Raw genomic sequence first — 12515 nt, 5'->3', positions numbered from 1 at the left:
GTTAAAAATGTGCGTCAGCCGCGAATCGAACGCGGGGCCCATCGATGGCAACGATGGATTTTACCACTAAACCACTGACGCTGTTTCTGATTTGTTAGGTTTTTGCCCAAAAACTTTAGCTTATTAGGGCTGGTCATGCATACAATCTGCTCGAAGGTGAGGTGTATCCACGATGCATCCCTCATCAAGATAATAAGCATGACTATCCCCAAGCGAAGCTTCGAGTCTAACTTTGAGGCGCATCATTTCAGAATACCAAACAACCACATGAATTATAAACCTACATAACAGAACGAGCTACTCATCATCCCAGTGCCTCCGACTGATAATGATGGGCCTGGCCGGGTCCCACGGGCCGTAGATCTCGTTCTTGTACTTTTGCAGGCCTATCAGCCACCAGCTACACCCGCCCATGGCCACGGCCGAGATCAGGCAGCCCACCACCATGCCCAGCAGCCCTCTCTTCCATGGCCAGCAGCTCCAGCAGCCTCCTTCCTTCCCGGCGCCCTCGGCGTCCCCGAGCACCATGCCTACCCCGCCGCCAGCGCCCAGCACGAGCAGCACCGTCAGAATCACGTGATACCGCCAGCTGCGGTGGCGAGCGTACTGCCGAAAGACGGGGAACAGGCCAAACACCTCGATGCTGAACAGCGTGAGGCTGAAGACCTGGCCCGTCGAGGGCAGGCGGCTGGCGAGCACCGTCGAGGCCATGAGCGCGGCGTTGGTGGACAGCGAGGCGACGGGCATGCGCTTCAATGTCCTGTTGTGTTGTTGCGGTGATGATCCCGCCGCGGCGGCCGCTGCGGCGGGAGAGGGCCGCTGCGGCCCGCCCGAGTAGTCGAAGAAGAATATGTTGATAGCCAGCAGCCAAAAGGACATGGCCCAGATGCTGTCGGACGACGTCGACCGCGTGAGCGACTTGAGGATGGGTGATAGACCGAGCAGCGTGAAGTAGATGAGGATGGCTGACTTGATGGTGCTCACGCGTACGTAGGCCCGTCCGCCAGCGGGGGTGCTGCGCCCATCGGAGCTGGAGCCGCGGGCCGGAGAGGAGGTAGGCGTGCGGCGAGAGGGTGGTTTTTCGGGTTGGTAGCCATCTGCGTTGGGACGGCTGGCGGTCGCTGCGCTGCTGGTCTGGCTGTGGGCGCTGGCGCCCGGTTGGGAGGTCGCGGAGTTAATGGAGCTGGCGGAGCGGGAGTAGGGGTGACCCGGAATGAGGAGGCTGTTGCGGTTGCTCGAGTTATTGTTGGCGTTAGAAGGCGGTTGGGAAGACTGTCGACGTAGGTTGTGGTGATAGTCCTGGAGGAGGTTCGACGTCGAGCTAGCGGCTGAGGGGAAGTTGGACGTGCTCGAGATGCTGGCAGTGCTGGTATTGAGTATTGGCTGGCCAAGACTCGAATTATGCCGATGCGGACGGCGATATTCCTCGTAGGTGCGTTCACCACGCATCATCCTCCCCCTGGCAGCAGCGTCGGCGGTACCGCCTTGGGTCTCTTGCGTCACCCAATAGTCCCATAATAGCCAGCCAAGGAAGGTTGCGAAGCTGCCCCATCCGACCACCGACACGGGGCTGACGCGCTCCTGAAAGATGCCGACGAAACACACAACGAAGATTATGACTGAACAGACGTGCTGCACAATGACAGTTGAGTCGGCAACCAAGGGCCAAAAGTCGTAGGGCTGGACCCGCGGGTTCCGCTGGAGGTTCTCGAGGAACGTTGCTTGGTCCGTGTAGTTGTCGGGGTCTGCACGAAGGCGCGTGTGAGTGGTCCTGAGAACAGTAGAGGTGATGGCAGTGATGGCGTGCGAGGCCTACATGACTGTTTCACCCAGAGCAACTTCTGGAAGCGCTTGCGCCTTCGGCTCCGACTCCGACTTGCATCTTTGCGCCTGATGCGGCGCGGGCGTGAGTCTGTCCCGGACCCATTTCCCGCGCTGTCAAAGGTTGAGGTCCGGCGCGGGGGTGAAAAGGAAGCGTAGGCGTCTTCGGGCGCCAAATGGGAGGGGTCGACGCGGTGCGACTTGAGGCTGGCGGGAACGGTGGACGAGCGGACCAAGGGCGGAAACGGCGCCTCGAAATCGGAAGCGATGGAGGATTGATGGAGACCCGAGGGAGGGGCCATGGATCAGAGCGGACGCTGCTCCATGCATGCACCATGAGATGCTGCGCTGGGTGATGCACAGATCGTGGGGCCGAATCGGTCAATTTACAAAAGAGAACAGGTCTTGGACATTACGTACGTATCTTGTACAATACCAGCCTCGAGAAACTTGAGATGGTGTCCTTGACTCCTTGGCCTCGCTCTGTGGGTCTGACGGTGGAAGTTGGAAATGCTTGTCTCCCAAAGCATCCAACCAAAGCGGAGCATTGGTTTCTGCATCATCATGCCGCCAGGGGTACGGTTCAGGGGTCTCACAGACCAATCCAGCCCGATCTGCGACCAGGAATGGTAACGTTAATAAGCCCAAATCACCTTACTATCAAGTAACGACGCAAATGCTCAATTTATTGATCTGTTTCTTCAGCACGACCTATGTACTCCGTACTTTCTAGGCCATGGTGATAGTTCGTAAATAAGGTAGGTATGGTATGAATGTGAAACCGGGCTACCTATGCAGTTGGTTCCATGAATAAGCGCACTTCTCGTGTTCGTTTGTAATCTCGCCTCAGCATGCACCGATAATCGAAGAATTGGATCTCACTCAGCCCCCAATACCCCTCGAGCCCCTCCAGGCGGATTCAACCGCCCTGGTCCGAATTGTGGGATCCATCCTCGTACACGTGTACGAAGTACGAAGTAGCAAGGAAACATTCAACCTGCGCGGATTTCTTCCAAATCTTTACCGAGACATGGCAGGGGCTTCAATGAGGCGCCGAATAGGGGCTAACTCATCGCTGCGTGAGCTGCATCCATGGTTACCTACTGGTAGTCAAGGCAGGAGCTAAGTTGGAGCTTGTCTCAAAAAAGCTTGATGCTAGCGGAATGTGGCTGCAACCTACATACGGAGTACACAATAACTTCTCACCTGCCGGACGGTCTAGACCAATGCTACTTCGCGCACTTGTCATGTGTTATATGTTTTACCTACCTGCTCCTTCCTGCAAGGCCGGCAGGCATCAGTATTGCGGATTTGGTCTAACAAATCGTTTAAAGTTACGCATCCTCTTTCAACCTCTCCTACGGAAAACGCCATCTCGAATTCCTCTGGCACTCCACGGCTAATCGGCACCATTTGGGCGACTGTACGGATACATGCCATACTGTACACTAAGACATTCTGTCTCAATTAGCCGTGCCACTGACGACACTCATTCGCTTTTCCGTGCCTTCATAGCCAGTCGGCGCCGGGCTAGTTAGACACCATTTCTTTGTCTGACATACATTCTTATACCCCAACCAGCCCCGTCCCACAGACAGCTTATTCTTTGCTCCCGCAATAATTTACCTTCACGACTGGCGCCGGCGAGCGCAACTCTTCGCGCAAGATGAGGGCAAGCAGGATATGTCTCACTCTCGGAGTGGCTCACCTCGCGAAATGCCTGCCGGCACATGTTGTCTCAAAAGAAACGCTTAGAGATGTCACAGAACTCGATGAATTCGCGCGGCCAGTGATGCCTAGTCAGCTAGAGAGGCAAACGACAGAACGCAATGATATGCTCGTGGTGTATCTGGTGGTGGCCTTCGTACTGTGGGTTATCGTGATGGAGACGGGGAAGAGTCTTTTTCGAAGGAAGTAAGCTACCCTCATCAATCTCGCTGGTGTGGGCTGATCTAACCCGCTCGCCCCCTAGGCCAGAAGCAATTCGGATGGAGCAAACACTAGTTGAGCCGGTCTTGACAGTCGATGCATTAACAGCGCACCAACGCAGTACCCAGGATGAGAAACAGAGGCTGCGAGTGTAGACAGTTTGGACGGGAGCAGCAAACAGCTGCAAACAGCAAAGCATCGGACCGGCGTCATGGGAGATTCATGATATCCCAGCATCAACCCTCCTTGTTTCGGCGTTTTGTTTCGCATATTTACCCTTTACATGTTGTACGGCGAAGCACGCATTTTTGTCGCAATTTCTTCATTGGGGGCATGGTTGACCAGCCATGAGCTCACCTTAGGGTGTGGTGTCTACGGGGTCATGAGAATAGCAGCCAGTTCATCAAGCGGGTTAACGACGCCCCAGAGAATCGAGAGGCCATCTCGTCAGAAAGCGCGAGCCCCCGACAGCCGCATGAATCCGAAATCAGCAGAATTGTCCGGCATCCGGTTACCTAATCCGGCTCTCCGGAGGACAATGACGTCTCCCAGTTCTTTTAATCTGTGCTGGTCTCCACGGGTCTTTGAGATCGGATGAACTTGAGCCTCAACAGGCTGCTGGATACTTGGCAGCACATCCGAGCCTGTGTCAACAGCCAGTCGAAGCCGTTGATGACCACATCACACGCCCACTTGTTGTGCCCAACAGTTTCTTGTCCAATGGCAATCATCACATACATCCATCCGTGTCACGATCCTGCCAGCACTTCAGGGCGGTCTATTTATTTGCACAACGGACGACAACAAAACCGGTGCGCCGGTACACAAGCTCGGTGAGCACCGATCCGGATGTCCCAAGGCTGATTGGATCTGAGTTTCATCGGATCTGCCCTACCATGACACGGGTCCGGGAATTGTGGGGACATCGGAGGGGCGGTCAAGCAATGCCAAGCACGCACCCTTCCGCTTTGGGAAAGCCAGGGACGGGACAAGCCCGGGGGCGCTTCGACTTCGACGTTAGGGCTGTTGCGGAGAAGGCGGGAAGACCACGGGACTAGGACCAACTGGAACAGATGGCCAGCCTCGTTGGTTTGGACTTCAACCCTCGCGTACGATGGGCAAGTCAATTGGTTTGTGCATTACAGTTGATCTCGGACAAAAGAACAAAGCAAGCGTAAACCCGTCCAGTCAGCAGGCTCAGCACTAAACTCTCCGTTAGCCCTCTGGTACACTACACTAGCCTATCGTAGGCAACAGCTGAATGTGTGATGGCGGCCCACACTTGACAAGGTGCCCTGGTTTGTTTCATGGCTTTCATGCAATCCCAGCTCCCAGCGCCCCAGCCGCCCCTCACCTCAGCCCAAATCACCAACCACCGCTGTCTGTCTGTCGTACTGCGCCGCAGCCTTCTCCCTTGAATTCGGCTGCAGGCTTTTAAAAAGGACATCAGCCGTCCTTTCTCGAAAGTCATCTCTTCCGTGACTTACAGAAGGCCATCTTGCTTTCTGCGTTCCTGCGGCTTCCAGTAACGACAGCTCCCTTACCGGCGGCCCGGAGCGGGTCTCTCGGCCACAAGATCACCCCGCATTTCGGCGCCTTATCGGCATTCTGTGTGGGCAAAAAGCAAAAACACTGCAGCTCTACCTAAGCTAAGAAACTAAGGTTAGGGCCCGGCTCATCTGCAAGGCGCCACCCGGGAGCCTATATTGGCCGGAAAATGTCCCTGCAGGTTGATGACAGCAGCCGCCGCGGCCGGTCCCGTTCACCCGCGGGCCGTCGCGGCGAGGAGGACCGTGACCGCAGCCGTGTCCGTCGTCCCTCGGTCAGCATTGTCGATGCCGTGCCGTACCCAAGCTCCACTGACGCCTTGCGCGACCCCTTATCACCCGCCTATGAGTATGAGCGCCTGTCTACGTGGCCACCTAGCTCCCTCGACGACAGCCATGGTCAATACCGAGCGGCCCCGCGCGGGAAACCGGCTGACGATCGTGATGATCGGTTCGCCGAGGCCCGGCGCGAAGTCCAATACCGCTACGGGAAGGACCGTGACAACGACCGGGACCGGGATTCCTCGGACTCCGACAAGGAGCGCCGGCGCGAGAGCATGTACCTGCCCCAGAAGTACGCCGCCCACATCAAGACGGTCGAACCGCCCAGCTCCCCGCGCGAGTCACGCGACTCGCTCCGCAGCGACAAGGACCGCGACTCGGACAAGGAGCGTGAGCGCCGCCGCAAGAAAGAAAAGCTCGAGGAAGACCTAGCCTACGGCAAACTGCCCGGTCCCTCCAAGCGCGACGCCGCCTCCTCAGACTCCCCGCCGGCTGCCAGCTATGTCTATGCCCAGCCCAAGCCTTGGGAGTACGCCAAGACGGAGGAGCACCGGTACAGCGCCACCACCACTCACCTAGACCCTCTCGGCCCGTCCGGCCGTGCAAGCGGGCGCCGCTCGCCCAGTCCCGCGCCAGGCGGAGAGCTCAGGTCGGCGATGAAGCGCGACCGGTCTCCGCAGCCGCCCACAGGGCGCATGTCGATGCTGACGGTGCAGACGCCGCACCACGCCGCATCTCTTTCGCTCTCGTCGGCACCCCCCTCGCCTCTACTCGAGGCCTACCACGGGACATACCAGTCCATGTCGCCGATGCCGTCACCGCTGCTCATCCCGACGAGCAATGCGCAAGTGCTGGAGGCGCTCTCGCCCATCGACTCGGACGGGGAGCGCGACAAGGCCAAGTCGTCGCGCACGTCGCGGCGGGCGCGGTTCCACGACCCCGTCGACGACGCGGCGCGGCTGGCCAAGGCGCTCAAGGGCGAGAAGCGCGCGCCCGAGACGGCCCCGCTCATCGAGATCCTGCCCGGGCTGACACACGAGCAGGTCATGGAGCTGCGCGTCGAGTACAAGCGACTCGTCAAGACGGGAGCGGAGCGCAAAGGCGTCAACATCGCCAAGCATATCCGCGCCCGCCTCAAGGACGAGGACCCGAACCTCATGAAGGCCTGCTACGCGACGGCGCTCGGTCGCTGGGAGAGCGAGGCCTACTGGGCCAACTTTTGGTACCACGGCGACAAGACGCGGCGGGAGCTGCTGATCGAGTCGCTCATGGGCCGCACCAACGAGGAGATCCGGGCCATTAAGGAGGGGTTCAGCGACAAGAAGTACGCAAACAGCCTCGTCAAGTGCATGAAGACGGAGCTGAAGGAGGACAAGTTCAAGAAGGCGGTGCTGATGGTGCTGGAGGAGACGAGGATGGACGAGACGGACGCGTACGGCCGCCCCGTGAGGATCGATTACGAGCTGGTCGAGGACGACGCGCGGCAGCTGTGGCGCGCCGTCTCGAGCGACAAGGGCGGCGAGTCGCTCATGATTTCCATCGTGACGCAGCGCAGCGACGCGCACCTCAGGGAGGTGCTGCGCGAGTACAGGGAGCGGTATAAGGGGGCCAACTTTGCCAAGGATGCCCTGAGGAAGAGCGGGAATTTGGTGGTGAGTATTCTTCTCCCTTCCCCCACCTCCCTCCCTTCTTTCCCCCAATATCTCACACAACTCAATCCCAGGGCGAAGTCCTAGCGCACATCCTCAACGGCGTCATCAACAAGCCGGTGCGCGACGCCATGCTGCTGCACCACGCGCTGACGGCGTCCAAGCGCGACGAGCTGCGCCGCGAGCTGCTCATCTCGCGCCTCGTGCGGTACCACTGGGACGCGAGCCACATGGCGCTCGTCAAGCGCGCCTTCCGCGAGCAGTACGGCGCCGACCTGCAGGACGCCGTCCGCGACGCCACAAAGGGCGAGTGGGGCGAGTTCTGCGCCGCCCTGTGCATCGCCCGCATGCCCGACGACGTGAGGAGGGTCGAGCGCGTGGATATCCATCGGTGAAACGAAGCTGTGAAGCGCCGGCCAGTACAAGTACATACGTAGTTGTTTTCGAGCACTACCTCGTCTGTTGACTGTTGATGGGGAAGGGCATCACGGGTTGGTTTTATTTTCAGGGTGTCCATATCATCAAAGTTGGGTATCTCCTATGGCTAAGGGACGGGAGAGTGTGCTGTTTCCTAGGATACCTGAGATGTCGGTCTCGGCTGGTGGGCATTCCGGTTTGCTACTACGAGATATACCATTCAATGGGAGTGTGATTCGTTTTTATCCCAGTGCGTCTAGAAATGCGGGATGGCTACCTATATCAAGTTGGTCTCACACCCTGAGAGTCACGGAAATCATGTCATCCTCGTAGCTCCCACAGTCGGTTGTAGGCGACCGTCAGCTTTATAATATGTGAGTACCTGTTTTAGGTATTAGTGCCAGCCATTCGTGGTCCGTTATATGCATCGAGGGTTTGAACATGACAAACCTCCCGGCCCAGATACCAGACATGGAACATGGAACACGCAGATGTCGATGCAGGAGGGGGTGCCAGATAAGACATTGGATATTTCAAAGGTTGTCTACAAATAGTACTATATGCAACGTAAAGGAAGAACTGACCTGGTGTCTCGCAGCGCGAGACTTCAAGCATGGGAAAGCGCTAGGTATGAAATCGAGGCCTTTATCGGCCATCCATTCCACTGTCCGACTCAATTCTGTGTAACATGGATTTAGCTACTGCTCTGCACCGTGACGGCGCTCCTAGTCCAATCCTATCAGTACCTTGACTGCATGTACACTACCAAGTGCGTAGGTAGATACCTAGGTAGATAAATGTGCCCAAACAAGCAAGGGAGCAGAGCGTATCGGATCTCACCACCTTCATCACAAGAGTGAACTGTTGCACTAAGATCCTGTAGATGCGACGGGTCAAGTCCTTCCTTGACATGGAACCCGATTCGCACTCGGATTCCGACCTCGTTTAGACTCTGTCTTTTACGTGTACGTAGTATTTCCGCCCCCCTCATCTATGGCCGGGTTTGCCAGGTCCGGGTTTTGATGTGAGGGGAACAGACCTTACTAGTACTGCAGGCAAGTAGTAAGCAACATAAGCAACACTTGGTTTGGAGATATGGAAGTGCAGTGATCCATGGAGGAACTCGATTCTCTGTGCCATTGGATTTGGGCAGGCATCGAAATGTGCAGGTTGCGGTTTAGATGGGATTCCTTGGAAGTGTTCTGTGAAGCTTTGGCAGCTTCAGAAAAGGTACAACCTTAGGGCGGGATTCTGTTAAGGGCGGTAGTCGAGAGGACGATTTTCGGGTGTGAAATTTTGGCTGCACTAACAGATATCGTACCCTCGCAAAGTACCGCGACCGAGAGTGAGCAGGTACTGTACAGCATTGCTACGGTATGTAGTGCCGAGGCATAGGCAAGCAGCTCAGTCTCGCCCGCCCCGTCCCTCAATACTCATACTACCTGATAAGATGAGGGATTACAAGCCCCGTGAAGAGACAAAATAGTAGAAAGCAGTCATTTATGGACCTGGCGCCCGAACGGATGCTCCGACCATCCTCGGAGCATTCGTCAGGCCCGATAGGTGCTCCTCTGATCGGTGAGTCCAACGGAAGACGGACGATTGGACTGAGATACCGTAGCCACTTACATATACTCTTGACGTGGCTTGAGCTTCATCACCTTATGTACTGTGCTCGTCCGAAAGCTAGCTCGGATCCGAGGAATCGGACCTCGGACGATGATATGACAGCGAGTGCCAGCGAGGGGCCGAGACGGGAGCGTGGAATGGGTCGCACACCAATGTGGTTCATCGGCAACTACTCGCTTCTGCATCTAGTACGGATATTGTACCTTCTGTACCTTAACAACCCAGCTGACCTTAACTAGATGTGTGCCATGGGAGGACTGTGTGCCCTGTGCAAACCTCCCGCCTTGGCAGAACATATGATATGTGAAACGGTATCCTCATCAATTCGCCATGGGCTTGTCCTTCGTAGGGCGTCGACATGGTTATGGGTATGGGACTTGGGCCGCTGGCTGACAAATTTGATGCTTTCAACAAACAAATGCTGAGTCTAGCCTCGGTTAGACCCCTCCGCCCGTTGCAGTACATACATCCCTGGGCATCGCTATGTAATTGGGAACCGGAGAGGTTGTAGGCTTGTGTTGTGTTGCAAAATGGTGGCTACTGCGTGTTACAATATCCATGTGTGAGCCCGTTCTGCAACGTTGTGAAAGCCGTGAGTATTTGTGTGCGTGTGAGACTGATCACCGGTGGCCTGCATTGACGGATCAGTGTGGTTGAAATTGGTCGCCTGCCGCATGATCTCTTTCGGGAAAGAGCGTATTGATATTGTAGTCTAGAGAGTCAGAAGCGGTATGCAGTTGACTCATAACTGCCATTAGTTATCTGCAAGGACTCTTTGTCTGTTTCGTCCCATTTGAGGCCAGATATGTTCGAACTTCGAAGTAGGTACACTACGCACATGCTTTGCTTACTGAGTGGCGGGTTGGCGTATATCGGAAGGGGCAATCGTACTCCGAGCTGCTGTCAACAGGCATGCCTGTGCAGTCATGTTAGTACTGCAGTGAAGGTCACTGTTCCGCTCGCATTCGGAAACGGAGCGGGGTCGGCTCAATTTTTCTGCTGTCAGGCTACTGTGAGGTCGGCGAGGTACTGTGTAAGGTGTGACAAGCTGGAAGGTTGGCAGAATGACAACGAGTCTTGGCGCTCGATGTCCGCGGATTGCGGTGTTAGCGTACACTATCCGTACATACGTACAGTACGGGTAAGGGTAACAATACCGTAATTAATATATCACCATTGGGGATTATTTGCATCTGAAGAGCTTCTACAAAGTACAGCTCGTCCACTTCGGCGATTGGCTTCCCCCCCTTTTCTCTTTGATTCTCTTCCCTTCCTCTGCGCTTTTCTCCATGTAATAGTGCAAGTTCTATGGATGTTCCTTGACAGGAAAGCAGTCCATGGTAAAAGTCAGCTGAGAAATCCAGGCACGAACGGGATATGGCACCCCTGAATTTTTCGAATCCTCATATGCGGACATTACCAATCCTTCGCCGGACTTAACTCCGCATCCCATTTGCCTTTCAAGGGTGGTTTCATTGGTCGCCCTTGGCTTGTTAGCGTTTCCCTCTAGGCGCGTTAAGAAATTTCGCCCTGCCGCATCACTGCAGTCACGCTTGACCTCGCTACCGTTAGGTTTGGTATCTAAGGTAATTCACACAAGAACAACGAGGGAACAGGGATCGACTAAGTGCACCTATTATAGGGTGTCAGCCCTAAGGTCTTGTCAGTTGAGGTTTCTGCGTATTTCGTCTAAACGCCGGACAGCCAACAGGAAGAATGAAGGGCAGGTTTGGGGATGCAGTTGCTCAAGGTATGTACTGTACATCAGGTACCTCGAAGCATCATGTCTTGGTGAGAGGCGGGTGGAAGTGGAAGCCCAGCGAGCACAGTTGACGCCGACAGTGAGCTGAGCCTGGCTTGCTCGAAATGTGTGTAACTACATAGGAAGTACAATACGTGCAACGGATACAGCGCCCAAGAGTTCTAGGTTGTCTAGGGATTTCTTTTGAGTTGGCATGCTCGGTGATGTGGTCGGCGGTCAGGCTAGGCGCTGATTGCTCGCAAGGCGGCCGCGGGGACGGGGGGCGGGGCACGGACTCGGAGTGAGCCCGAGCCCGATGCTCCTCATGGCATCGGAAGACCCTGCGAGAAGATGGGGATTCCGGATCCCGTCTCTGAACGGATGGTAAAGTTACCTTGAGCATTTCAATCCTGCTGCATCTGAGCTTCCCCCTTTACTGGCCCAGCGTCGCCACTTGATTAAAAAGGATTCAACAGTCATCCTATCTGGGAGTTTGGAGACAACTTTCAAAATCCATCTGCAGAGCAATCCCAAAGACCAGTACGAACATAGCTTAGCTCCGTCCACGTGCACAGTACCTAGGGATGGGAAATTTCCATCACGGCTTCGAAATTCGGAAACTGAAAAATGGCTCTTGAATTTCGAAATTTCCGCCATTTCAGCTAACGCCTTTTAGAAGGCAGTAAGCCCACAAGGGTTAGGGTTATGTATGCCCAGCCACCTGTATCTTCTTCAACCGACCTACCCTGTTGCTGGGCTCTCGACTCCCCTGATCCAGAGCCATTTTGAAGATATTCCTGATCCTCAAGGGAAATGCCCCTGAAAGACTGAAATTGGGAAGCTTATAGAGTATTCTGCAGCCTCCTGACCTACATATTTAGGAGAAAAATCCTTGACATGAAAAATATTGAAATTCATGGGCCGTTTGAAAGAAAAAATTCCATAGAAGGGTTGAAATTTCGGAAAATTGAAATTTCATTTCCCTTCCCTAACAGTACCGGTACCAAGCAGTACCTGTAGCCGGGGGACCAGGGGTGTTTGGCATTCGGCCTTTCAGAATCCACAGGCCTTCAGACGGGAAATTACCGATCGTGGCTTTGCGGGGAATGACGACGACAGGAGTTCAAGGTTCTGTTTCCGAACCAGGAAGGAAGGACATCAGGACCCGACCGCCAAGTTGGCCAAGTGATAGTGAGGTACGAAGTGCACCTACACTTCTGTACGGGGTTCTTGTGTGACAGGGTCAGGTGTGAGAAGGTAAGCGCATCCGCAGATAAAATGGCTCTTGGCCCGAAACTTCAGTTTGACCTTTACAAACCCAATAAGTGCTATGCTTGATTTGTTTTAGTAATCACAGGGTCAAAGCAGAGCCGATGCAGCATGTAAGTGCCCTGGTGTCCTACCGGTACTGTACAGTACAGAACACGTTACGTCCGTAGTTAAACGTTTTGATGCCCTGAAGAAAGCGAAAGCGATCACTTAGGAGACCAGCGCCAAGCC

General features: G+C 55.3%; 3 protein-coding genes and 1 non-coding gene across 4 annotated transcripts; 2 read left to right on the top strand and 2 right to left on the bottom strand.

The window, feature by feature from the left end:
* Positions 1–10: 10 nt before the first annotated feature.
* N656DRAFT_t1 lies at positions 11–81 on the bottom strand. The gene has a single exon. It is a non-coding gene; the product is annotated as a tRNA-Gly (tRNA).
* A 216-nt stretch (positions 82–297) lies between these two features.
* On the bottom strand, positions 298–2484 carry N656DRAFT_825237 (uncharacterized protein; the record flags this gene model as incomplete). Its single annotated transcript, XM_064818441.1, has 2 exons — positions 1817–2484; positions 298–1745 (listed from the first exon to the last, which is right to left on the bottom strand). Exons 1-2 carry the CDS (start codon positions 2121–2123, stop codon positions 298–300), a joined length of 1755 nt encoding a protein of 584 aa, XP_064674563.1. The 5' UTR covers positions 2124–2484.
* An 872-nt stretch (positions 2485–3356) lies between these two features.
* On the top strand, positions 3357–4125 carry N656DRAFT_4409 (uncharacterized protein). The gene is made up of 2 exons (XM_064809666.1): positions 3357–3735; positions 3794–4125. The coding sequence occupies exons 1-2, from the start codon at positions 3488–3490 to the stop codon at positions 3903–3905; spliced, it is 360 nt and encodes a 119-aa protein (XP_064674562.1). The 5' UTR covers positions 3357–3487; the 3' UTR covers positions 3906–4125.
* A 1342-nt stretch (positions 4126–5467) lies between these two features.
* On the top strand, positions 5468–7623 carry N656DRAFT_793533 (Annexin; the record flags this gene model as incomplete). Its single annotated transcript, XM_064817180.1, has 2 exons — positions 5468–7231; positions 7303–7623. The coding sequence occupies 2 exons, from the start codon at positions 5468–5470 to the stop codon at positions 7621–7623; spliced, it is 2085 nt and encodes a 694-aa protein (XP_064674561.1).
* Between the last annotated feature and the right edge of the window lie 4892 nt (positions 7624–12515).

Source organism: Canariomyces notabilis (genome assembly GCF_033297395.1).
Source record: "Canariomyces notabilis strain CBS 508.74 unplaced genomic scaffold N656scaffold_1, whole genome shotgun sequence".
NCBI classification, from domain to species: Eukaryota; Fungi; Ascomycota; class Sordariomycetes; order Sordariales; family Chaetomiaceae; genus Canariomyces; species Canariomyces notabilis.
This window is presented reverse-complemented; position numbering and strand designations above follow the sequence as displayed.